The sequence below is a fragment of the Mustela putorius genome, unplaced genomic scaffold (genome assembly GCF_011764305.1).
Source record: "Mustela putorius furo isolate JIRA1106 unplaced genomic scaffold, ASM1176430v1.1 tig00000196_pilon_pilon_pilon, whole genome shotgun sequence".
NCBI classification, from domain to species: Eukaryota; Metazoa; Chordata; class Mammalia; order Carnivora; family Mustelidae; genus Mustela; species Mustela putorius.
In genome coordinates this window covers 1,691,954-1,718,257 of record NW_025421310.1, presented here as the reverse complement: position 1 = coordinate 1,718,257, position 26,304 = coordinate 1,691,954, and the positions used below count along the sequence as shown (strand labels likewise).

Genomic DNA, 26,304 nt, shown 5'->3' with positions numbered 1-26,304 from the left:
ATGACTACATGGTTAAGAGCAATTAACACATACTGAGTGCCTCCCATCAAGAGCTGCCTTTTCAGTGTGTTTAATCCTTATGATGTCAAAACGGAGATGTGGTGATTACCTTCATTGTACAATAACATGAATAACATGAAGCAGGAGGCATCTGGGTGTCTCAGTCGGCTTGAGCATCTGCCTTCAGCTCAGGTCATGATCCCAGGATCCTGAGATCGAGTCTCGCATTGGCCTCTCTGCTCAGCGGGGAGCCTGCTTCTTCCCCTCTTCCCCTAATTCCTGCCCATGCACTCTCTCTCTCTGCCTTAAATAAATAAAATCTTAAAAAAAAGAAAATCTTGAAAACATTAAGAAAATAATAACATGAAGCAAAAAAGGGCTTGAGTCACACAGGGCAGTCTGGCTTCAGGCTCCTTGCCCTTGTACATTGCACTATCTCAGGGATTCAGGCTCAACACCAGTTATCTGTTGGGTCAAACATGTCTCAGCATCCCAGGTTCCTTCCTCCAGAGCCCTTTGACCTGAGACTCAAATATCATCTATACATGTGCTAAAAAATAGCAACCAGATAATAATAATCCCCAATTGTTGTGTGACTGTTTTGTCTTACCCATATAATACTAAAGATAAGGGTTAACGTTTATTGAGCATGTCAGCAGACATGATAACCATTTTTCTTGCATGGTGTCCCACAGTTCATCTTTACAACAAGTTCGGAAGGAAGGGACAGTATCAGCGGGCTTTCCACAGGTGGGGTGGGGCGGGATGTTCTGACTTCTAGCTGATTTCAAGCTATCAACTCAATATCAAGTCACCAGCCAGTGGAATTGTGAAGAGAGGCACAGTGGCTCCCATGAGCTGGTACTGGCCCATTCCAGCACACCATGAGTTCATGTTCATTTTATAAAGAGAAAAGATAAGACTTCAGCAAGTGAAATGATTTGCTTAAACTTGCAGAACAAGTAAATAGTGAATTGTGTATTTGAACCAAAGCCGTCTAGATGCAAAGCCAAGACTCTTTATCACTGCCCTGTACTGTTTCTCTAGACTGGGTTCTTTCTTGGACCAGAGATAATCCATAAAGATTATCCACCAGGAGGAATAAGCAGATTTATTCCCTGGAGAAACAATTGCTCACTTGCTAGTGACCCCTAGCAGAGACTGAAGACCTGATGATGGAGTGTTAGCAGAAAATTATAACAACTGCAAAAACCAATCAAGCTATTGAAGATTTAGATAATCCAGATACAAAGTTTTGGGTCCCATCACCCGTAAATGACCTAAACCAGCTAAGGTCCTCGTTGAGAGAAAAAGCACCATGAAATCTGGTCATGGTAGAAAGAAATATATATATGAGGGCTGGGAGGAAATTGTGGCAAGGTTTCCATGCAGGGAGGAAGGGTTGAATTTTACCAAATTTGGGTGGGATGTTTCTGAGATCGCAGGAGTGCCATACTGGGGAGACCTAGTTGGGATAGCAAAATATATGATGGTGGGACAGGAAATTGATGACTTTAGAGCCCTTGATTCCTAATAACTATTATTCTTATTTCGCTGGTGAGGAAATGGAGTCTGAAGGCATTGAACGACATAGCCACGATGACACAGCTAAAAAGTAACCATACCCAGACTTGAATCAGATCTTTCTGATGCTTTCTTGCCCTTTCTCATTCTACACACAGGCAAAAGAAAAGTCAAGTATGATGTAACCTAACCTCCAGAGCCCATGTGTTTCATAATACACCCTAGTTATCCAGTTCCAAACATTTTCAGATTTGTGTGAACAGCTTAGGTTCCATTTTCAGATGCTTTCCATGGGGGAGGGATGGGCGGGTAACGAGGAAACCCCAGATGCATGGTGTCTTGTTTCATAACAAGCACACTAATAACAATGCCTCTTCAGACTATAAACATCCACGTGCACCGTCTCTTGGGAAGAAGCTGGGAAACCTGTGACTCACACAATCTTCGAGGTACAGCACAAAGATCCATGAGACCTGGGAACCACGATCTCAGTACCAGAGACTTGAAAAACTATAATCACTGTACACAGAATCATAGTCCCTTAAACATAAAAACGTTCTAAGACGAACTTTCAGTAATTTCTCTTCGGGCACCTGAGTGGCTCAGTGGGTTAAGCCTCTGCCTTTGGCTCAGCTCATGATCTCAGGGTCCTGGGATCGATTCCCAAATTGGGCTCTCCACTCAGCGTGTAGCCTGCTTCCCCCTCTCTCTCTGCCTTCCTCTCTGCCTGCTTGTGATCTCTGTCAAATAAATAAAATCTTTAAAAAAAATAATTTCTCTTAACTACTGTGATCAGAGATTCCAAGATGGGAAACAAATACATTCACACACACCCTTTATTCAATTTTTTATTCAATTTATTATTCCAGATACCTGCCTATTATTAACTAGAAGTTTGGTATCCTTATCTGGAGAATCCTTAATAGCCTCCAAGACAGGCATCCAAACATTACGGATTAGGAATTTAGTCTAAAAAGCAACCCTCATTCTCATCCTCTGCTAATGGAGCCGTGGATTGGTTCAACCATTCAGCATGATTTAACAGTATCATCCAAAATTATAAATATGCATTATCTGACTCAGCAATTCCTCATCTAATATTTATCCTACAAATAGGATAAATGTGTGTAAAATGACCTATAGGCAAGTTTATGTGTTGCCGCTTTGGGTCACAGTGAAAGATTGGAAATAACTGTGGCCTGATGACGGACCACACAAACTATGGAGCAACCATGCAATGGAGAGCTGTGTTGGGACCCCAGCAGGAAAGGTGAGTCACACACAAATGGGATCATTTCGAGTTTAATGAAAGGACTATTTCCAAAACTGAGGGAGAGCCAGCCCAGCGATAGAATACCTGTAAACTAGCTTCAGCGAGGCTGACCTTTCATCCTTGCAGGTACAAAGGGAGGGGGCGGTTGCTGGAGCCCAACAAGACCTGTAGGAGCAAAGAGGGTCAAAAGAGGGGTGCCTGGGTGGATCAGTGGGTTAAAGCCTCTGCCTTCAGCTCAGGTCATGATCTCAAGATCCTGGAATCGAGTCCCGAGTTGGGCTCTCTGCTCAGCAGGGATCCTGCTTCCCCCTCTCCCTCTGTCTGCCTCTCTGCCTACGTGTGATCTCTGCCTGTCAAATAAATAAATAAAACATTTAAAAAAAAAAAAAAAGACGGCCAACAGGAGGCATGGCCAAAGCGAGTTACATGACCAAGCGTGCCAGTGGGGACAGGAATGTATAATCTCCTAAGGGAAGAACCAGTGGGAGGGAAGAAGTCATTTCAAAAATAGAGCAATCCACAAAGTAAGCCTCAGACTTCCAGTAGCTCTCCTCCCATCACTGGGATAATGCCTGTCAGACAGTAAAGTCAGAGAGAGGAAGGGTACCTGGGTGATGAGTTCAAGCCCCACAATGGGCTCCCTGCTGGGTGTGGAGCCTACTTAATAAAAGTAATTTGATAGATAGACAGATGGACAGGGAGACCAAGGAGTGCAAAGAGATTAAGAAAATCAGAGTCCTTCGAGACATCACATAAAGCCTGAATCCAGCCTATCTGCCTCTTCTTGGCTTGCCCCATAGCTCCCCAAAATAGATGCCCATTTTTGTTTAAACTAGTTTGAGTTAGATTTCTGCCACTTGTAACAGAAGCCCGAATCCCGGATCTTTGGGGGGAAAGATTTTGTCAAGCAGCTATATCCTTCCAGCAGTCTTGAGTGCCGACTCAACTACCCCTTGAAAATCTCAGTTGATGAGGGACACCTGGATAGTTCAGTCAGTTAAGTGTTTACCTTCAGCTCAGGTCCTCCCAGGGTCCCGGGATTGAGTCCCACATCTGTCTCCTTGCTCAGTAGGGAGTCTCCTTCTCTCTCTGCCTGCCGGCCCCCTGCTGTACATTCTCTGTCTCTCTCTCTCTGATAAATAAACAAAATCTTAAAAAGAAAGAGAGAGAGAGAGAGAGAAATCTCAACTCTTCCAAGGGAATCAGCTGTCTCCACTGAGAGACAGAAGTGAATGGCATCGTATTCTCCTAACATTTTCTTATGGTAGTTTGGAGATATACAGAAAGGTTGAAAGAATCATACAGTGAACCACTACCTAGATGCTATAGTCAGCATTATTCCACTTGCTTTATTACTCCACCTATCCGTCTGTACATTCTCTGATCTTTCCTCCGATTCATCTGGTTTTTGATACATTTCAAAATAGGTGGCGGACATCAATGCACTTCCACTCATGAACTGTCATCATTTTGTAATTCTTCAAGATGAGACTTCCTTTGACACTTAGAAACAAATTTTAGTACTAGAATAAGCACCTGAGAATCGGACTCCCCAAATCTTAGCATCAGAGACACCCAAAATTCTAGATTCCAAGATTCTTCTTCATTCATCTTTACAGAGGACACCCATAGCTTCTCCTTGGTAGCAAGTCTCTTTTAAGAAAACGAGATTTCTTTCCAACAGTCATCAGAAATCCTTCCTACTCACCGCTTGTGAGGAAGGGGATGCTTGGAACCAGCTTGGTTTGCTAATGCAGAGCTCTTGCAGAAGGGTTTGAGGCTGGCTGACTGCCACACATAGGGAGAGACAACAGAGAAGTTTAATCCCCTAAATCCCAAAGCTAACAGAGAACATGGGTGTGACTACAAATAGTACCAGAGCAATGACCTCCATCCACCAACTTTCCAGACCTTTCTTGTCTGAACCCAGCCCATCCCTGCTGCACACTTTGGAAGGGCCACTCCCCACATAGCAGCTAAACCCAGCTTAGCTCTCCACTGAAATCCCAGGCATCTCTGGGGTTTAGGGGAGGGAAGAGTCAGGGAAGGTGGAAATTGTAGGGCTCTTTCCTAGGCTTTGCCATAAGTCCCTGTGTAATCTTGGTATGATGATGGCCATCGTTCCCTCCTTTGAAAGTCTTCCATAAAAACCAAAGTGTAACCAGATGGCCAAGAGCTTGGAAACCGTCAATGGCTCCAGTAATCCTTAAGCATGTGCTCAGTGTTCCCTACATGGTAAGCACTGTTCTAACTTCTTTTAAATTTTCAGTTGATTGAATCCTTACAACAACCCCAAGTTAGCTGCTGCTATTTTCATTGTACAGATGAGTAAACAGAGGCACAGAAAAATTCAATAACTCCCCCAAGGCAGCCTGGCTCTAGAGCCCACACTCTCATTCACCACACTGTCCTGGGATAATACTGAGCCAAAGAAATCAGGTATAAGATACATTCTGCACGAACCTCTTTATAGAAAGAGTAAAAGTGGTGCCTGGGAGGCTCAGTTGGTTAAGCATCTGACACTTGATTTGAGATCAGGTCGTGATCTCAGGATCCTGAGGTTGAACCCCAGGGCAGGCTCCGTGCTCAGCAGGGAGTAAACTTGAGAGTATCTCTCTCCTTCTGCCCCTCCCCCTGCTTACATTCTAAATAAATAAATAAATAAAATCTTTAAAATAAATAAAAGCTAGTGTCTTTTAAAAAATAAAAAAATAAGGGGCGCCTGGGTGGCTCAGTGGGTTAAGCTGCTGCCTTCAGCTCAGGTCATGATCTCAGGGTCCTGGGATCGAGTCCCACATCGGGCTCTCTGCTCAGCAGGGAGCCTGCTTCCCTTCCTCTCTCTCTGCCTGCCTCTCCGTCTACTTGTGATTTCTCTCTGTCAAATAAATAAATAAAAATCTTTAAAAAAAAAAAAAAGAATGGGAAAAGACAGACCAGCTTAACATCCCCTGAAAGAAAGAAACGAGGCTATGCTTCCACAGTCTAAAGTTGACATTATGGCAAAAGGAAATGTCAGAAGTGCAGAGATAAAAGAAGTAAAACCAATGAATTGTTTAAGTAGCAGTTAGTAGAAATTTATTGTGCACACACCATAAAGAGTTTGCAAACCAAGAGCATCCAAGCCAGAACATAGAATGAGGCTCAGGGGTGTTATTGCTTCTATAAACCAGCTTATATAGTAAGAAAGCAGTGACTGTTTATTCTTCATGGTGATTGGTTATAATATTGGAGATTTCTTAGATGACTGAAAATTTTCTCTTTTTTTAAGATTTTACTTATTTAGGGGCACCTGGGGGGCTCAGTGGGTTAAGCCTCTGCCTTCGGCTCAGGTCATGATCTCAGGGCCCGGATCAAGCCCCAAGTTGGGCTCTCTGTTCAGTGGGGAGCCTGCTTCCCTTCTTCTATCTCTGCCTGCCTCTGTGCCTACTTGTGATCACTGTCAAATTAGTAAATAAAATCTTTTTAAAAAAATATTTTATTTATTTATTTGAGTGAGAAAGAGCACAAGTTGGGGGAGGGACAGAGGGGGAGAGAAAAGCAGAAACCACATCTCCCACCCTGACTCCCCGAGCAGGGAGCCCGATGTAGGGCTCGATCCCAGGATACTGAGCTGAAGTCAGATGCTCAACTGACCGAACCACCCAGATGCCCATAAAGATTTTCTTACCTTATATCAATCTCAGGAAACAGGTCAAGTTTTGCACATCATTTCTAGAAGCATAAGCAAGAAATGACCCAGGTCAAGTTACTCTTCCAAAATAAGCTACATGATGCTTAGTTTTTAATAACTGCATTGGTTTTGTCTGGTCAGGGTGTTTTCAAGGCTGGTCTCTGTTTGTTTTTTATTTTAACAAAATTATTAGGAAAAACAGGAACATTGTGATAAAGGGAACAAGTCACCAAGAAAATACACAAATCCTGACACGTGACAATATAGCTCTAAATTACAAGATTTTAACTTACCCCAGCAGTAAGTTTGATAAGTCAAACAGATTAAAAATTAATAAAGATATAGAATATTTGAAAAAGATGATTATGTTGATCGAATTAACAACTGAGGATCCCTAAACTCCTCTTCATTTGTGAATCCTCATTCCTTTCAATCCCACATGAGGTTTTATAAATATTAGCCACAAACCAGGCCAAGACATAAATGTTGATAAATGTTGAGGAAATAATATCATAGACAATACAGCCATTCACAATGCAGAAAGAAAGAGAATGAGAGAGAGAAAGAAATCATCAACAATAAAGAGAAGATCAGGGGTGCCTGGGTGGCTCAGTGGGTTAAAGCCTCTGCCTCAGCTCAGGTCATGATCCCAGGGTCCTGGGATCGAGCCCTGAATCGGGCTCTCTGCTCAGAAGGGATCCTGCTTCCCACCCTTCTCTCTCTGCCTACTTGTCTGTCAAATAAATAAATAAAATATTTTTTAAAAAATCAACAGCTCTAATACTGACAATCACCCACTAGGTTCTGGCACAGTTGTACTTACTATCAAAGGCTGCTCATCAGTGCCCATGCCAAGCAGTTGCAAAAACTTTTCCTACTGAAACTTTTGGTCCTGTTTTTTACCCCTCCTCTTTATGCCCTTCAGTTTCCTTTCTCTCCAGTTCATGACTTTGCAGAGTTCACAAGTAGGCAGAAAGGCAGGCAGAGAGAGAGGAGGAAGCAGGCTCCCCGCTGAGCAGGGCTCCATCCCAGGACCCTGAGATCAAGACCTGAGCCGAAGGCAGAGGCTAAACCCACTGAGCCACCCAGACGCCCCCAGAACAATGTGTTCTAAAAGGGAAAGGGAAAGAAATAATAAACATAATAATAGCAATGAATGAAGCATTGAAACAACAAGAACTGTAGAGAGAATCTGTGAAATCAAACGCTACCCCTTTAAGAAGAAAAAAATGGTTTAACTTCTTGGAATAAGTATGGTAAGCAGAATTCTAAAAATTCTGGACCAACACCTTCATATAATCTCCTTCCCTTGAGTGTGGGTGGGACGTGTGAATAGGATAGAATGTCACTCCCATGACTATGTTACATTATATGACAAAAGGGATTTTCCAGATGTAATTAGAGTACCAAATCCATTGATCTTGAGGTTAATCATAAAGTAAGATCATCCCAGGAGGGCCTAACACAGCCAGGGGCTGAGACCTCCAAAGGGGCTGGGGCCTTGCAACCAAGAATTAGGGATCAGACTAAACAAACTCTTATAAACCAATTAAAAAAAAAATCAGAGACCGTCCTCAGTGCAGGAAACTGAATGGCCAACACACGCTCAACTCAGCATCCAGCTAATTAGAGAAAAGTAAATGAAAGCGAGATAGAATTTCATACTCATTGGATTAGCAAAATGTTGTAACTCACGGGATCGAGGATTGAATGACAACACAGGGATCTTTCTTTATATACTGTCGGTGAGAGTATAGCTAGTTCAATTTCGCAGTGCCAAGTCCAAGCCAACAACCCCAGCTCTAGCCATCGACCCTAGAGAAAGACAGCAGTGCGCGGGAGGTAACCCAACCAAAATGCTAACTCCGTGAGAGTAGGGCGTGTTCATCTGCTTTATTCTTTGCTCTATCTTCAGTGCCTAAGCTTGTTGGTGTTCAATTAATATTTGTTGATTCAGTTAATGAATGAACTAAAGACCTGGTGATACTGAGAAAGCTCGCTCTGGCTCCACAGAGAAGGCGAGGACAGATTAGAGGCAGGATGTACAGTAATACAGGTGGAAAGTGACACTGTAATCTATCATGGAGACCAGTTCAGGAGGAGTGAGTCCCAGTGGTACCACTCAGTTCTTACCTGGTAAGCTCATCTCCTTCCTCCTCTGATCACGGACAGTCTGAGGGCCTCTGCCTCAGCCCTCACCTAGGAGATCCTTAAGCTCCTCTTTAGTAAACCGAGTGAACCACTGTGTGCAGTGGGACTCATCACTCAGCAACCGTGTTCCAGGACTTAGGAAACAAAGCCCAAGCTCCTCAGCCTGGCATTCAATGCCCTTTAATATGTACCGTCCCCTACACTCAAATACCGACCACCCCCAGGCACCAGCAAGAGATTTGGGCTGGGGGGGGGCTGGGGGCTGAGAGCAGGTGCCCCATCCCAGCTGGTTGACAGCCACCAACAGCCCAGCAGACAATAGGACAGTCCTCCCGACCTCCTCTGACTCTCTGTGACTCTCTCCTCTGAGATTTCCACCCCTGGGTGTACGTGTTCACCTGCCCCCCGCACCCCATGCCATGTGAGAACTCCCCTCCCGGTGCCTTCCAGCTGTGCCTCTCTGACTCTTGCCCCTTGTTCCCAGCCAGCTCGTCTCCAGAATTCTGGGGCTTGCAGCTTCTCGGTGTCTTCTCCTTATAAAGCCAGGCCCCTCCTCGAAGTCCTTCAAGTGTTTCCCCCGTGTTAGCTATCCCCTGCAATATCTGTGGTGGTTTGATTCTGCCCGTAACCTTCTTCCACATGCTTCTCCTTGGCTTTTTCTCCCCTAATTGCTCTTTCTAGGGGAACTGGTTAGTGCTGTGTTCTCGTCTGCATTGATGTGCTTTCAGGAGGACAGAGGGTTCACCCCCTTCTGCTCCACTCAAATCCGCAGTTCCCTAAGTCTGTCTTTACTTCCTCAGCTCCCCCATCTCTGCTTCAAACCCCAGGTCAATTCTCCAGGTCCAGGACTGAATAAGGAAGCCACGTTCCCACTGCCTTTTACCCTTTGCTTGCCAGAGGGATGCTGAAGGGATAATGAAGGGCAGTGTCTGTGAGTCCCCAGGGTTGGACTGCAGAAGGCTCTGGATGGATGTGACGGTTCTTTTCTGCAGGGAACTCCTTGTGCCCAGGAACAGAGGAGGGGGAGAGGGTACCACCAAGCATTCCACCATGCAGATGGATAGGAAATAGTCAAATGAAGGATTTGGGGGAAGTAGGAGCAATTTCCTCTTTTTCTGCAGGAATCCAGATACTCATGTTAATAGAGAGGGCTTGGGATTCTCAGGTTCTAGAATGCAAAGATGCAAACCCCTTCTTAACCTCTCCTGGGATGGCAGTGGGCTCTCAGAGCTGGATTGACCCTTGGTAGAACAGGAGGTTGCATTTTGCTCCATTGTTGCCCCTGCCCTGCCCTGCCCTGCCACAAACTCAGGGAAGGGTCAGGACCGGGGCACAACCCAGATGTAAGCTGACACTGCTGCAAACCACCCCAACCTCTTGTTTGGGATTCTCCCCCCACTTCCTTCCATCAGCGCCCCACCTGGGAAGAAGATACCTGTGCACCTTTACCTGGGCTTTGGGAGGTCCAGGAAGGACATTAAGAACAGTTCTCAGATACCAGGTTTTTATACCGTCAGGGGCTCTGCCAAGTATGTGACAAGCTTGAGTTCACAGAGCTCTCTCAACACCCCAATGGTGCAGAGAGACCCATACCCTCACTTGTTAGAGGAGGTCACTGGGGCTCACGGACCCAGGATACACAAAAGGGACAAGGCAGAGCCGGGATTCATGCCCAGGTCTGTCTGATTCCAGAGTCCATGCCTCTATAACGTCTGTTGGTTCACTAAACATTCCTTGAGCACCTACAATGAGCCAAGCTCCATGGACCCAGCAGCAAGCTGACAGCTCAGGTCCTGCCCTCTTGTTACTTTCCAAGAGGGCAGAGGCTGTATACAAGTAAACACACATATATCCTGACATCAGGGAGCAGTGGGCACCTCAAGAAGATATAGCAATTCATGGCCGCAGAGGGATGGAGGTGCCTGTTTTCCATAAGGTGATCAGAAAGGCTTCTGTGAGGAGGAGAATTTGATGAGCGATCTGAACGAAGGAGTGAGCCATGCAGATGAGTTTGAAGAAGGGAGATGACAATCTGTGGAGCTAAACCCAGCATGCAGATTATTGGGTTTTGGTTTTTTTCAGATTATTGTTTTTAATGGAAATAGAGTTGGCACACAATGTGACATTAGTTCAGGGGTACCACAGAGTGGTGAACACAGCATGTTTTTATGCTATCGTGACTCTACTGCCCCCGCTGTACCTTTCATCCTCATGACTTATATCTGGAAGGCTGTACCTCCAACTCCCCTTCACCCATTAACCCTTCCCCCTCCCTGCTCTGGGAACAATCCCTTCCCTGTGTTTATGGGTCTGTTTTTGCTTTTGTTTTGTTTCGTGTTTTATTTATTTAAGTAATCTCTACACCCAACATGGGGCTCGAACTCAAGACCTTGAGAGGAAGAGTCACATGTTCTTCCAAACGAGCCAGTCTGGCCCTCCTCGTTGTGGTTTTGATTTGCATTTCCCTGATGATAAGTGATGTTGAGCCATCTTCTTTTCATGGGTCTGTTGGCCACCTGGATGTCTCCCTTGGAGATATGTCTGTTCTGGTCCTCTGTCCATTTTTTATCAGATTATTGGCTTTTTTGGTGTTCAGTTGTAAAAGTACTTTATATGCTTTGGATATTAATCCCTTATCAGATATATAATTTGCAAATATCTTTTTCTATACAGTAGGTTGCCTTTTTGCTTTGTTGATTTTCTTTGTTGTTTTGTTGGTTTTCTTCACTGTGCAAAAGCTTTTTATTTTGGTATAATCTCAATAGTTTATTTTGGCTTTTGTTGTCTTTGTCTTAGGAGATATACCTAGAAAAATATTGCTAAAGCAGATATCAAAGAGATTACTGCCTATGTTTCCTTCTAGGAGTTTTATGAGGAGTCTCAAGTTGGGGTCCTATCCATTTTGAGTTTATTTTTGTGTATGGTTTGGGAAAGTGGCCCAGTTTCATTCTTTTGCATGTAGCTGTCCAGTATTCCCAACACCACTTATGGAAAGAGACTGTCTTTTCACCATTGTATATTCTTAGAATGTAAGTTTTTAAAAATCTTGTTTCACCTGATATTAGACAAGTCTTATCTCATAACCACATCCTCCCACCTTCTGATTCCTGTGAAAATCCAGAGCTGTGTCCTTTGGTGTCCCCCATCCTCACTCCCCCAAAAATGGCATGCAGTATGGCTTCTGTGCAGAGCAGCCCACCGGATTTCCAACACTGTCCAGGTAAGAGGTTCTGAAAAAAAGTCTCATTGACCATCCAGAGGAGCTTGGGGCCTGTAAGGAGTTCTTTTCCACCATAGGATGATGAAGCCTGTGCCAGGACATCTCTCCCCAAACTCTCTCTATTCCTTAACCTCCAAGCTAAAGATACTTAGAAAGCATTTCATTCGTTTAACCAATCAGCAGCTCTAGGGATGCCTGGGTGGCTCAGTCTGTTAAGTGTCTGCCTTCAATTCCAGTCATGATCCCAGGATCCTGGGATCAAGCCCCACATTGGGCTCCCTGCTCAGCAGGGAATCTGCTTCTCCCTCTCCCTCTGCCGTTCCCCCTGCTCGTTCTCTCTCTCTCTCTCTCTCTAAAATAAAAAAATAAATAAAACCTGTTTTTAAAATCAGAAGCTCTGGGACACCTAGGTGACTCAGTGGATTAAAACCTCTGCCTTCAGCTCAGGTCATGATCCCGGGATCCTGGGATCAAGCCCCCCATCGGGCTCTCTGCTCAGCAGGAAGCCTGCTTCCTCCTCTCTCTCTCTCTCTCTTTCTGCCTGCCTGTCTGCCTACTTGTCTGTCAAATAAATAAATAAAATCTTTTTTTTTTTTTTTTTTTTTTAAATCAGCAGCTCTAACACTTAGCAATCACCCACTAGGTTCTGGCACAGTTGTACCTACTATCAAAGGCTGCTGATCAGCGCCCATGCCAAGCAGTTGCAAAAACTTTTCCTACTGAAACTTTTAGTCCTGTTTTTAACCCCTCCTCTGTCTGCCCTTCAGTCTCCTTTTCCTCCAGTTCATGACTTTGTAGATTTGAGGCTGCCCAACATCTCCCCCAGCTCTTCCTGAAAGAACAGGTGGCACGTTCAGCAAATTAATTGACTGGCACATTTTTAAAGTTTCAGGGTTCATGAAAAGTTGAGGAATTGACATGAATACCATCCAATATGTCATCCATACTGAAGGCTGTGTGTTACGGAGTGGGGTTGGAGGACCCCCAAAGGACACAGTTCTGGATTTTCAAAGGAAGTTGGGAGGATTTGGTTATAAGATAAACACTTGGTTGACTCAAATTTCTCTTCTAAAACCATGCAAAACAAAAATTTCAACAGGGGCTTGAACCCACAACCTTGAGATCAAGACCTGGGCTGAGATCAAGAGTTGGACGATTAACGGAAGGAGCCACCCAGGCACCCCAGAATAAAAATTTTTTTAATCTGCATTCTAAAACTTTTCTGTCTGGCTCAGTCAGGGGAGGGGAGTTGTAGCCTGTGACTCTTGATCTCTGGGTCATAAGTACAAGAGACCCACATGGGGTATAGAGATTACTTAAATAAATAGATTTTTTTTTAATCCATTCTCGGGGTGCCTGGGTGGCTCAGTGGGTTAAGCCTCTGCCTTTGGCTCAGGTCATGATCTCAGGGTCCTGGGATGGAGCCCTGCATTGGGCTTTCTGCTCCCAGGGAGCCTGCTTCCCCCTCTCTCTCTGCCTGCCTCTCTGCCTGCTTGTGATCTCTGCCTGTCAAATAAATAAATAAAATCTTTTAAAAATTAAAATATCCATTCTAGGGACGCCTGGGTGGCTCAGTGGGTTAAAGCCTCTGCCTTCGGCTTGGGTCATAATCTCAGGGTCCTGGGATTGAGCCAAGCCCCATATCGGGCTCTCTGCACTGTGGGAGCCTGCTTCCCCGTCCCCTTTCTGCCTGCCTCTGCCTACTTGTGATCTCTGTGTAAATAAATAAATAAAATCTTTTAAAAAAATATCCATCCTAAGAATACACAGTGGGGAATTTATAAATAATCATAATTTGAAGGAGCTTCAGAAGACACAAATACTAAACACAACTGAGATTCTAGATGGCATCTTGGAATAGAAAAAGGACATTCATGGAAGAACGGATATACCTAAATGAAGTCTCCAGCCCATAGTGTTGTACCAATGCTGATTTCTTAGTTTGGCTCATTGTCCCATGATTTTGCAAGATGTTCTCATGTGAGAAACTAGGTGAAGGGTAAGCAACTTCTCTGAACTTCAGAACGTATTTCAAAATCTGTAATTTTTTAAAAGACTCTTCAGCTAACCTGCCATTTTTAATCTTCCTTGGTATCTTTCCACTGCAGGAGAGCTTTTAGTCAGATAATAAAAGGGGCTTCTGAAACTCTTTAACATCATTTCCCTCATTAATTATCCTAAACCACAGCTCTTTGATGTTGTAATTATGGACCACTCCTTTGTAACCTTGCCCTGAGACCCCTTCATGGTAGAATGGCTTATAGGCAAAAAGCGAGGCCACTCCTGGATCCTCTAAGAACCATCTAGCTTGCATCTAGGTCAACCTCTAATTTCAGTTTAGGTATCAGAAAGAGGGGTAGAGACCAGACATATGACTAAACATCCTACCATGCACAGGATAGCCCCCCCCACACACAAAGAATTACCCAGCCCAAACGTCAATAGTACCAAAGTTGAGAAACCCTACAACACAGCCCTCTCTACCCCATATTTTCTCTCTAGCAAGAGAGCAAGTCGGACTACAAGAAAAACTCAAAGCCCCTTAAAACCACTTCTCATGCGACGCCTGGGTGGCTTAGGGGGTTAAAGCCTCTGCCTTGGCTCAGATCATGATCTCAGGGTCCTGGAATGGAGCCCCACATTGGGCTCTCTCTCTGCCTGCCTCTCTGCCTACCTGTGGTCTCTGTCTGTCAAATAAATAAATAAAATATTTTTTTAAAAATCAAAAAAACAGCTTCTCATGAATGCCAGTTTCCCAGTGAGGCAGTCCCCTCAGGACCCTCTCAACCCAGTTCTATGGTCAGGGAAAAGTAACTTACAGGCTTCAGATGGGTTCAGTGCTACCCCTCCCCCAGAAGTAGGAGTAGACGCCAAGGGAAACTGGAGCTATCTAATCCCATAATCAAGCTTTCACCCCTCTTCCAGGTCCCACCCTAACCAGTCTCTCTGGGACTTAAACAAGAGCTTGGGCCCCACCTCCATCCTACCACGTGCCTGGGACCTGGAGTGTCAAGTTCCCCTGGACCTTCAAGCACTTCCTCCCTCACTTCCATGGGAAAGATGGACACGGTGTATACCCACGGACCTGTGGGGGCACCCACGCTTCCACCTAGCCTCCCAGACCCTTTTGACCTCAGGGGCTCGCTCCCCTACCCTAACTCCTAGGACTGACGTCCTAGCCTATATCCAGACTTTTTCAACCTATCCTTCTGACCTGGCCAGTGTCTGGGGCAGGAACTCAGAGCAGATACAGCTGGTGGGTGTGAGCAAAGCAGAGGTAAGTCTGTGTAGGCAGAAGGCAGCAGGGGAGTCATTCATATCTAAGGTCCAGGGGTGCTGGCTGGTTTGATCAGGAAAGCATGAGACTCTTGACTTCGGGGTTATGAGCTCAAGTCCCACATTGAGCATAGAGATTACTTAAAAATAAAGTCTTTTGGGGCATCTGGGTGGCTCAGTCACGAAAGCGTCAGACTCTTGATTTTGGCTCAGATCATGATCTCAGGGTCGTGAGATCGAGCCCCACATCAGGCTCCACAGTGAGTGTGGAGCCTGCTTGGGATTCTTTTTCTCCCTTTCCCTCTGCCCCTCCCTGCCCCACTCACATTCTCTCTCTCTCTCTCTCTAAAGTAAAATAAAATCTTAAAAAAAAAAACCTAATCTGAGGTCCGTTCTCCACTTCCCCCAAATCCTCCCTCAACCTCCGCCCCCTTCAGTCCTGCCCACTGTAGTATGACTTATGGAGGCATGCGACAAAGAAAGAGAGAGAGTCCCAGAGAGCCAGGAAGAGACAGTGTCTGAGAAAGACTCACAGGGAGAGGGAACCAGAAAGAAAGAGAAAAAGCACAGTGAGAATTGGAGACAGAACAGAAGTTAGAGACCCAGAAAGGCAGAGGGTGAGAGACCAAGAGAGACAGAGACATAGAGACCAAAAGATCCAGAGGCAGAAGCAAAGTGAGACACACAGAATTTCAGAGACAGACCACAAGAGACAGAGAATGGGAGAACTCCAGCCCAGAACAGAAAGGACCTTGCCTGGGGTCACATGACCCGTCAGGGTCAGAAATGAACTTGAACCCAGAGAAATAGAGCGAGTACCCCAAACACCGAAAAGACCCTGCCCCAATCCCTGGCTCATTTTGCCAAGCCCCCAAACCCCAGATCAGACCCCAAACCAGACCCAAATGGAAAAAAAAAAGGAAAAAATTTGGGGTGCCTGGATGGCTCAGTCAGGCAAGCCTCTAACTCTTGATTTCGGCTCAGGTCATGATCTCAGGGTCATGAGATGGAGGCTAGCATCAAGGTCACGCTGGGGGTGGGACCTGCTCAGAGACTCCCTCTCTCTCTCCCTTTCTCCGCGCTCCCACACCACCCCACCCCCGTGAATAAATAAATACAATCTTTAAAGAAAAGAATGGAAAAGATTTTGTCCTACTCCAGGGCAAATGGCCACCATCAATCACAGTAAGGAGAACTGGGGTCAGCCTCAAAGAGGCCACGGGGGGGGGGGGGGCGCTCCCAAGTGGTGGTAACCACTGGAGGCATTGCTCCAGCTGGCTGCGAGCCCTGAGCCACCACCCTCAAGTAAAGCAAGCAAATGGAAGGGATTAAAAGTCATTGGGAAAACTCGAGACGGGGGGCAAGGGGTGTGGGCAGAGATGATTTAAGGGCAGCCCCCACCCCCCAGACATCCGCAGAGCTGCAGGGCACTGACCTGGAGCAGATCACACTTCTGCTGCCGGAAGCTCAGCAGGTAAAGGGCCAGGTACAGGTCACAGAGGAGGATGGCTTTCAAGACAGGGCTCACCGGCTTCATCTCTCTTCAGTCGATAGACTGCCTGGGATCTCCCTTGTCTTCTCCTCCGACGGTCCTCGAGGTTCCTGGGCTTGTCTTTCTGGGGTTTTCTCTGGCTCTGTGTTCGTTCATTCGCCCAGGTTTTAGAGCCCAGAGCGGGGCTGGGCACCGGCTAGTACCAGCGTTTACCCAGCAGGGGGCACCTCTCTCTGCACTGAGCCCCTGGGTTCAGAACCCCTGATTATTTTCCCTCTGCTTCTGCTTCTGCTCCCCTCTCTCTCTCTCTGTGTCTGTCTTGGTCCCTGTCTCTGCACATCTCTGTGTAATTTCCACGTGTGTGCCTGTGTGTCTGTCTCTGTGCATCTCTCCTTTGTGTCTGTCACTCTCTCTTTCCCTCAGTCTCTGTTTAGCTCTTTATTTCCTGCCCTTTCTCTTTCAGCGTCCATCTGTATGTCTCTCAGGAAGCATGTGTCTCTCTGTCTCTCCAACTCTCTCTTCTGCCTTTCTCTAGTTCTCTGTCTTCATTTGTCTGTCTCTGGCCCTGTGTGTCTCTATCTCTGATCACTGTCCCTGTGTGAGATTTGGTCTATGATGACTGACAGACAGACAGATAGATAGGTGATAGGCGGACATTTATAGATACTTAGATAGCTCACTTGGTTTTTCCGTATCCCTCATTATCTCCACGTGTCTCTCTCTCTCTGTCTCTGTTCTGTTGCTGTCTCTCTTACTGTCGATCTCTGTATTTTGACTGTCTCTGCCTCTGCTGTCTGCCTCTCTCCATGTGTGTCCTCTCTCTCTCCCTCCCCTCCTCCTCCTTTCTCTTCCCTCATTCCCTGGCCTTTCCCTAGCCCTGTGTCCTCTCTTTTCTTCACCTGCCCTCACTTCTAAGGTCTGGGGAAGGCAAATCCCAGAAGATGCAGAGTGATTGGATCCCGCTCCCTTCCCAGTCCTGCCCTTTCCCACTCTGCCCCCCAGATACCTGCGGCTGCTTTCACCATGGACAGTCTGAGCATAGCCATCTTGCTTGGACTCCTGGCTCTCACCAGTCTGTTCCTGACCCTCAGTTCAAGGGGCAAGGGCCGGTTGCCTCCGGGCCCCAGGCCCCTCCCATTCCTGGGAAACCTGCTGCAGCTTCGCTCCCAAGACATGCTGACCTCTCTCACCAAGGTGCAGGGACCTAGGCTTGGAGGAGGGGGGAGGAGGTCTCAGGGCCCCAGATGCCCCTGTGACATCTGTCTTCTTACCCCCAGCTGAGCAAGGAGTATGGCTGTGTGTACACGGTGCACCTGGGGCCCAGGCGCGTGGTGGTCCTCAGCGGGTACCAAGCTGTGAAGGAGGCCCTTGTGGACCAAGGGGAGGACTTTAGTGGTCGTGGCGACTACCCTGTCTTTTTCAACTTCACTAAGGGCAATGGTAAGCCTGTCCGCCATCTTCTCCACCCCAACACATTCCACACTGAGGGAGGGGATAAAGGTAGGAGTCTGTCCTCCCAGTTTTAGTGACACTCAGGGCTGCTGATCTCACCAATGACACTGAGTAGGATGGAGCCAGTGTTAGTCTAGGTAGAGTCTGGTCCACCTCCCCCATTCCCACAGCCCACCACCATCTTGAATTGGTATTCCACACCAATACCCACTTCCATCCAATTCCAACCCCATTCTCATCCCAATCCCGACCTCTAGCCTAACCACATCATCAAATTTCCATCTCTGTCAAGTGGCCAAATTATCTGGCCCAGCCCATGTTACCCACCTCAACCTAGTCCTCGTCAACCCTACCTCCATGTTCCCCATTCCAACCTCAACTTCATCTTTATCTGCAACACTGATTCCTCTCCCTCCCTCCATTCCCATTATGAACCCCCTCCCAGTTCCCACGTTAAAAATCTGTTATCAACTTCACCCTAACCCTTCGGTCAATCTGAACTCCACCATCATTCCCCTCCCCTGCCCCCATCTTCTACCACAATCACCTATCGAGGTCTTCAGTCCCTGGTTCCATTTTCAACCCTAATCAGACTACCATCAACAAAACCAACCTTGACACATATCTACCCAAGCCCAAGCCCAATCTCAACCCCAATCTACCAGTTCTGCCCATTCTATACAATTCCATTCCCATCAGCGACCTCAAACCCAATTTATCATGAGTCCCATAATCCCCCCTCATCCTCCGTCATCATCCCCTTCCCAACCCAAACCCAGATCCACCCATCCAGCAACTCACACCAACTCCAAACCTCTTCTGTCTCAATATCCTGTCCTCCTTACAGTTGGGAATCACCTAGCCTTGTGGGTTTTCTTTTTTTTTTTTAACATTAATCTTTTATTCAAAGGAAGCCATATGACAGGTCCCAGTAAATGACAAAGGAGAGAGAGAAAGAGTAAGTTAGCAGAAAGTTGCAGAGGTCCTGAAGGCTTGCTCCTTGGACTACTCTTCTCCCCCTAAAAAAGCCCTAGGGTTCTCCCCTGTCCCCTTTATTAGATGGGTCCCAGCTGCTCCAGAATTTGGAAGTAAAGAGCTTTGGCTAAAAGCAAAAACCCACCTATTGTGTATTAAATATACTTCCCACATTCATGTCCCCTTCCTGGGCTTGATCTTATGACCTCACCTGTCCAGGTACAGGTGGCTTGGATAAGTGGCTTCCTCTCTCTGACACTGAGTTGACTAGCATGAGAAAGTTGTTACAAGTCAATGAGATAATGCAGACAATAAAGGGCAATCACTGAGATTTTTTTTTTCTTCTTTAGCATCTAGTTCTCTGCTAGAGAACTAGCTTCAGGGGAATCAGAGATAAACACACCAGAGACCTTAGCCTACTGTAGTCCCATCAACAGACTATGACCACCTACAGTGGTCAGGGCTGGGTGGGGGTTGCTAGGGAAACTGTGGGAGACCAGAGGAAACACCTGAGGTAGGCAGGGAGGGAGAGCCAGCAAGGGCTTCCTGGAGGAAAGGAGCTCTAAGTTGAGACCTAAAAGATGAAGGTCACCAGTCAGGAGCAGACAGAAGGTGGAGAGTGTTCTGGAAGAAGGACCAGCCTATGCAAAGACACTGAGAACAGGGAAAGAAGAGAACAGGGTCTTGTTCCTGTATGAAGTCCCAATGTCTCAGTGTTTATTTCTCATGCTTTTCTTCCTTATTTGAGTTTTCATTAATTAATAAGGAATCATCAGCACCTCCCATGGGGTAAGCTCTGCCCTGGGCAATGCTAGGAACACAATGATGACCAAGACAGCCCCTCCCTCCTTCCCTCCACTCCCACTCCCACCTTCACAGCCTAGCCATCGAGCTGTGATAATCCAGAGTGATCAGATCTGTGAGAGGGAAACAGGCAGAGTGATCAGGACTATGGTGACAAAGCCCGGGCCCTGTGGAAGCTCAGAGGTGGCATCTGACCCAGCCTGGAGGGTTGGATAGAACTTCCCAGGAAGGGGATAAATTCCAAATTCTCAGTCTCTCTTCCAGCAGACACCAGGAAAGGGGCCTCGAATGGCAGCAGTCTTGGGGACAAGTCGTCATTTGAGCTGTCCCCTTCCCTCTATCCAGGCATCGCCTTCTCCAACGGGGACCGGTGGAAGGTCCTGAGGAGGTTCTCTGTCCAGATTCTGCGGAACTTCGGGATGGGGAAGAGGAGCATTGAGGAGCGGATCCTGGAGGAAGGCAGCTTCCTGCTGGCAGAGCTAAGGAAAACTGAAGGTTGGGGTCCCGGAACGTTAACTGATACCCCTAACTCACATCCATCCTACTTAGTGGTCAGGACTGCCTGAGTATAGACACGAACTCAAAACCCTCGGAGGCTCCCCACTTAGCCCGAAGTGAGAGTGGCGCCCCCTGGAGGTGGATCGGCTTCCCGTGGGCGTTCCTGGAGGTCCGGACTACTGGATAGGGTGCATGGTGGCCGCTCTCTTGCGCTGTCTCTGCGTGGTATTTTTATTTTGCTTTATTTTATTTTAAATTTATTTGTCAGAGAGAGAGGGGGAGAACACAAGCAGGCAGAGCCAGAGAGAGAAGCAGGCCTCCCGCTGAGCAAAGAGCCCGATGCGGGACTCGATCCCAGGACCCCGGGATCATGACCCGAGCGGAAGGCAGCGGCTTAACCAACTGAGCCACCCAGGCGTCCCTCTGTGGGGTATTTTTTAAAAGGATTTATTTATCAGAGAGAGAGAGAGAGAGTGGGCAGGAAGGGGCAGAAGGAGAAACTCTTCAAGCCTACTCCCTGCTGAGTGCGGGGACCCACATGGGGCTCGATCTCCCGACCCTGAGATCAGTGGAAACCCAAATTATGTCCATCTAACGCCAGACTCAGTTTCCTGGGCCATGCTGTTGTGGCGGTGGCTAATGTGCTATTTTCTGCCATCTGTTCAGTCATCGGATCATTGGGTATCAGGTGTTGTGCTGCGTGCCATTGTTGGGTGAGGTCCTAGTGTTGTCAGGAACCGATGCGGTATCATACTGGGCTGCATATCGTATATATGTTGTTTTGTGTGGTGTGTGCTGTGTGTTGTATCATGAAGAATAGCCTGTTCCGTTGTTGGGTGGGGTTGTCATTGTGCGGAAGGATGTTGTGGGCTCTGTCCTGCCTGGTGTGTTGCCAAGGACTCGCGGGGTGCTACGCTCACTGCAGGTCAGGTGGCCAAGGACATTTCTTCTGTGCTGCGAGTCACCCTGGCATGGATGGTTGGATGTTGTAGGCTCCAGCGCCTCGCAGGGTCTGGGGTGTTGCACGATGCACCCCTGACCCACTCCGCCCCTCACTCTCAGGCAAGCCCTTCGACCCCACGTTTGTGCTCAGCCGCTCCGTGTCCAACATTATCTGCTCTGTGATCTTCGGCAGCCGCTTTGACTACGACGATGAGCGTCTGCTTACCATTATTCGCCTCATCAATGACAACTTCCAAATCATGAGCGGCCCCTGGGGAGAGGTCAGGACGCCGAGATCGGGCGGGACAGCGTGGGGGTTCTTCCAGTCCTCGGAAAGGGGAAACCGCGGGTGGGGAGAGAAAGGATGTGATGGACTCTGTGTGGCCCCGCCCCTTTCCTCTGGCTCCGCCCCCGCGTCGCACGACGCGGTCCAGCCAAGGTCGATCTCCCCACCCAGTTGCCAGAGACACCCAGAGCCCCCGCCCCACCTAGGTCTCTCTAGAACCCAGCTGACCCACAAGACCCCAGCCTACCAGCTCCACCCCGACCTCACTGGCAAACCACCCCACACACACCCAGACACACATTCCACCTGATCCTCCAAACCCCTCCCGCTCTCCCTCATCCCCAGTTGTACAACATCTTTCCGAGCCTCCTGGACTGGGTACCCGGGCCGCACCGACGCCTTTTCCAGAACTACGGGTGCATGAAGGACCTCATCGCCCGCAGCGTCCGCGACCACCAGGACTCCCTCGACCCAAACTCTCCCCGGGACTTCATTGATTGCTTCCTCAACAAGATGGCACAAGTAAGCCTGGGCTGGAAGTCTCATCTCTGGTCTGACTTGCCGCCCCCGCCGGAAACCAACAAGGATCCCGGGTGCAGCGGGTTTGAGAATGATCTTCCTACAACTGGCAGGTGAAGTTGGAACACCTGGCTCCACTCGGAGCCCAGAGCCACTTGGGACCCACCGCCAATTAACAGCTCGTTAAGAAGTCCTTAAGGATCTGTTAATTGTGGGCGCTGCGGCAGAGATTTCCTCTACCCAGTCCTTCCACGCTCCCCACCTTTCCCGGGGAAAGAAAGTAAAACAGAGGAGAGACTGAACGGACACACCCAGCAGGAGTCGCGCCCATCTGCGGGTAGCGGGTCGCACAGACTCCGAGCCTGTGGTCAGTGTCCGGGCGGGATCTCCCTGCCCCGGGCTCATCTCCCCACCCCTCAACCCCCGCAGGAAAAGCAGGACCCGCATAGCCACTTCCACATGGATACCCTGCTGATGACCACACATAACCTGCTATTTGGCGGCACCGAGACTGTGGGCACAACGCTGCGCCACGCCTTTCTTGTGCTCATGAAGTACCCAAAAGTGCAAGGTGCGCGCGCCCCAAGCCTGGCCCGGGGATCCTGGACACAGGGCCGCGGGGCACAACCGCTGCGCACTCGTGCCCCACCAGCCTCAACTCGCCTATGTCTTAGCCCCGCCCACAACCATGGGCACGGCCCCGCCCAGCATGCCAGATAGCCCAGGCCTCCAGTTTACGCCCGAGACCCCCCCACCCTCTAGCCAAGTCCACAAACCCACACGGAGGTCGACTCCATCCCCATGGCTCCCGCGGTCCACCAAGTCCGCCGGAACCTGGACCTTGCCCTCGTGGTCTTGCTTTGCGATCCACCCCGACCCTGACCACACAGCGAGTCCCGATCTCACAGTCGACTAGAGCCTGGCCCCGAGGCTCACCCGCAGGGCCGGCCAGGAACCATCCGTCTGACCCTCACAGTCTGACCGCCCGCCCACACAGCATGGTCTGGGACCCCACCTCTTCAAATCCCGCCTCTGGGCGGATCCCGGAACCCTGGACTTAAAGCACTGCTCCATCCCCGATCTCTCGGGGCTTTCGCACTACCCACCCACTCGACCTAAACTCCATCGGGCCTGGTCCTCGAACGCCGATCGCAGTCCCATCCCGGGCCTGGATTCCAGACAGCCCTTAAGCCCCGCCCGCATAACCCCGCACAACCCCAAAATTTGGTTGCCCCTTACACCAACCAAATTTTTGTCCTCAGCTACGTCTCCCAAACCAACCTTTCCCTTCGAGGCTCCTGCTAACCATCACAGTCATCTCTGTAACCGCGTCCCTACTGGGAAAGGTTGGCTGGACCCCGCCCACACAGGCACACGCCTCTGCCCAGCCCAGTTGAGGCCACCGGTACCCTTGACTAACGCTTCCGGCCTCACCTCCAGCCCGCGTACAGGAGGAGATCGACCGCGTAGTGGGTCGCGCGCGGCTGCCGGCGCTGGAGGACCGCGCGGCCATGCCTTATACAGATGCGGTGATCCACGAGGTGCAGCGCTTCGCAGACGTCATCCCCATGAATTTGCCGCATCGCGTCACTCGGGACACAGCCTTTCGCGGCTTCCTGATACCCAAGGTGTGCTGGGCAGGTCTGGCACACTAGGAAGAGGCATCCCCGACTTGCCAATGGCATCCGGGTCTCTAGCGAGGAGGATCCCAGTACCTGGGGCCTTAGTGACTGGCATCCCAAGCCCTAGCAAGACGTCTGAAGCTCTTAAATCCAGAACCTCAGAACCCTTCCCAGGACCCATTCAGTACTATAATGGACTGAACCTCAGAACCTTCCCCATGACAGTTCCCCTTCCTAGGACCCCTCTCCAGCATCCCCAGGGTCTAAGACTTCATCCTAGGGACGCCCTGTGCCTAAGCACGGCTCTGAAAGAACTAAATCCCAAATCTGCTCTGACAAGGGGCGATATCCCCCATCCCTGTCAACACAGCTTCCAGCACCCATCACTTGGAACCTCAAATAGTGACATACATTTCCTGAATCCCTGTTGGAGTCCTAGGCTCCATGCCCCTTTGTCAATTCCCTGGGACCTCCAGTCCTGTGGAGTGGAAATTTCAGCTTAAGAATCTCCCAGATCTTCTCCCACCACTGATTCTGCCTCCCCACCCACACAGGACACAGATATCATCACCCTCCTTAACACAGTTCACTATGACCCCAGCCAGTTCCTGACGCCCCAGGAATTCAACCCTGAGCATTTTCTGGATGCCAATCAGTCCTTCAAGAAGAACCCTGCCTTCATGCCTTTCTCAGCTGGTGAGAGCCATGCGGACAGGAGTCAGGGTCTTTGGGGTCCCATATTCCTACCTACGTTCCTCATTCCACTCTTTAAACCCTCTCGTTTCTTCATCCTACCACATCCTCAACTTTGGGTGTGCAGAGACATTTGCTCTCCCTCCCAACTCTGTTCCTATAGGCAGATAATGGCTAAAAATCCTTGCGGAGGGTGGTGGGGAGGCAGGATATTAATTCAACTTGGAAGTAGTCACCGTCAGTATCTCCACTGGGTGGCGCAGGCGAGCAGTTCTCCTTTCCTTGGCTTTGGTCTTTCCCCTGATGAAAAAAAAAATCTTTCCTGTTTAACCCAGTAGCAGAAATAAAAAGGGGGAGGGAGGAATAATAATAAGTCATTTACCATATTGCCTACAGCGTACCAAGCTCTACTCTTAAGAAGACTTATTCGAGGGTGGCTAAGAGTTCGGTTTTCCAGCCAGATCCCAGATCTATCATTTCCTAGCTATAACGGTCTTGGATACGTTACTTCACCTCTCTGTGCCTCCACTTCCACATCTATAAAATGGAGAATGATAGAATTCCAAGGCGCGTCTCTTGGATTTGTTAGGATTAAATTATATTATCAGTATAGGGCTTAGAGTAACATTTGACAGGCAATATGACCTACATGGCATTATATTCATATTTTTTAAAGATTTTATTTATTTGACAGACAGAGATCACAAGTAGGCAGAGAAGCAGGCAGAGAGAGGAGGAAGCAGGCTCCCCGCTGAGCAGAGTCCGATGTGGGGCTCGATCCCAGGACCCTGGGATCATGACCTGAACTGAAGGGAGAGGCTTTAACACCCTGAGCCACCCAGGCGCCCCATATTCTCATTTTTTAACCTGCACTTAACATTCATAACAATCTAATGAGGGACTACTATAATCCCTACTCTTATTTTATTTTATTTTAATCATCCCCATTTTATTTTACTTTTTAAAGATTTTATTTATTTATTTGACAAAGAGAGATCACAAATAGGCAGAGAGGGAGGCCGAGAAGGGGAGGGAAGCAGGCTCCCCGCCGAGCAGAGAGCCCGATGCAGGGCTCCGTCCCAAGACGCTGGAATCATGACCTGAGCCGAAGGCAGAGGCTTAACCCACTGAGCCACCCAGGCGCCCCAATCATCCCCATTTTAAAAACCCAGAAACTGACTTGCCCAAGATCGCAGAATTAGTAACAGCAAAGCGGAATTCGAATCCATGAACTTGTCCTTGTATCACCTGATCCTTTTTGGCCTCGGATTTACTTAAAACATTTTTCCCAGACCTTCTGACAGGCAGGCTCTGTGACGTTTCCAATCATTTGCTTTGTATGCTTTTATCCGAGAATTTGCGACTGGACCCCCTCACCCCATCTTACCTCAACGCTGCTCCGCACCCTTCCCCCCACCCCACCACCCCACCCCGCAGGTCGCCGACTGTGCCTGGGCGAGTCGCTGGCGCGCATGGAGCTCTTCCTCTACCTCACCGCCATCCTGCAGAGCTTCTCGCTGCAGCCGCTGGGGGCGCCCGAGGACATCGACCTGACGCCGCTCAGCTCGGGGCTTGGCAACTTACCGCGGCCTTTCCAGCTGTGCCTGCGCCCGCGCTGACGCCGCACCCTTGCGGATTTCGCCCGTGAGCGGAGAGGCCTACTTTGGGCCTGGCTCTGTCCCCCTGGTCGTCCCGCTGTGCCGCCCATCCCTCTCGCTCTCACGCTTGCTTCCCCGCACTTGTGCCTGCCGCCTGCCCATCCTCCGGTCCCCATCTTGACCTGATCTGCGCCCTCAGAGGCAGAGAAACGCAAGGGAGAAGGGGAAGAACTTGCCTCTTCTATTGTGCACCCTTTCAGGGGCTGTTTTTACCTTTTTCTAATAAAGTATCTTTATAAAAGATTCAAA

At 48.6% G+C, this 26,304-nt stretch overlaps 1 protein-coding gene and 1 long non-coding RNA gene across 5 annotated transcripts in view; one reads left to right on the top strand and one right to left on the bottom strand.

Annotated features, from left to right (window-relative positions):
* The window catches only part of LOC106004083, a 19,515-nt gene extending 1,906 nt beyond the window's left edge, over positions 1-17,609 (bottom strand). The window contains exons 1-4 of one of the 2 annotated variants that reach the window (XR_001176934.2): positions 16,550-17,609; positions 6,465-6,508; positions 4,506-4,585; positions 2,882-2,962 (exon numbers count right to left, since the gene is read on the bottom strand). This is a non-coding gene — a long non-coding RNA (uncharacterized LOC106004083). The remainder of the gene's footprint in view (positions 1-2,881; positions 2,963-4,505; positions 4,586-6,464; positions 6,509-16,549) is intronic. The other variant, XR_001176935.2, reaches the window with a different exon arrangement.
* On the top strand, positions 16,418-26,304 carry LOC101675002 (cytochrome P450 2F5). 3 transcript variants are annotated; one of them, XM_004776087.3, is made up of 10 exons: positions 16,456-16,588; positions 17,609-17,800; positions 17,884-18,046; positions 20,183-20,332; positions 21,398-21,558; positions 21,909-22,085; positions 22,512-22,653; positions 23,523-23,710; positions 24,259-24,400; positions 25,835-26,304. In XM_004776087.3, exons 2-10 carry the CDS (start codon positions 17,630-17,632, stop codon positions 26,014-26,016), a joined length of 1,476 nt encoding a protein of 491 aa, XP_004776144.1. In that variant the 5' UTR covers positions 16,456-16,588; positions 17,609-17,629; the 3' UTR covers positions 26,017-26,304. The 3 variants fall into 3 exon arrangements, with proteins under 3 accessions (XP_012903151.1, XP_004776144.1, XP_004776143.1); XM_004776086.3 differs by lacking the exon at positions 25,835-26,304 and having other exon boundaries at positions 24,259-24,963; XM_013047697.2 differs by lacking the exons at positions 17,609-17,800; positions 25,835-26,304 and having other exon boundaries at positions 16,418-16,588; positions 24,259-24,963.

Coding starts and splice junctions, on each gene's coding strand:
- LOC101675002 (XM_004776086.3), top strand. CDS start 17,630: ATGGACAGTCTGAGCATAGCCATCTTGCTTGGACTCCTGGCTCTCACC. Junction 18,047..20,182: donor CAACTTCACTAAGGGCAATG/GTAAGCCTGTCC, acceptor CCCTCTATCCAG/GCATCGCCTTCTCCAACGGG. Junction 22,086..22,511: donor TCCTCAACAAGATGGCACAA/GTAAGCCTGGGC, acceptor CAACCCCCGCAG/GAAAAGCAGGACCCGCATAG.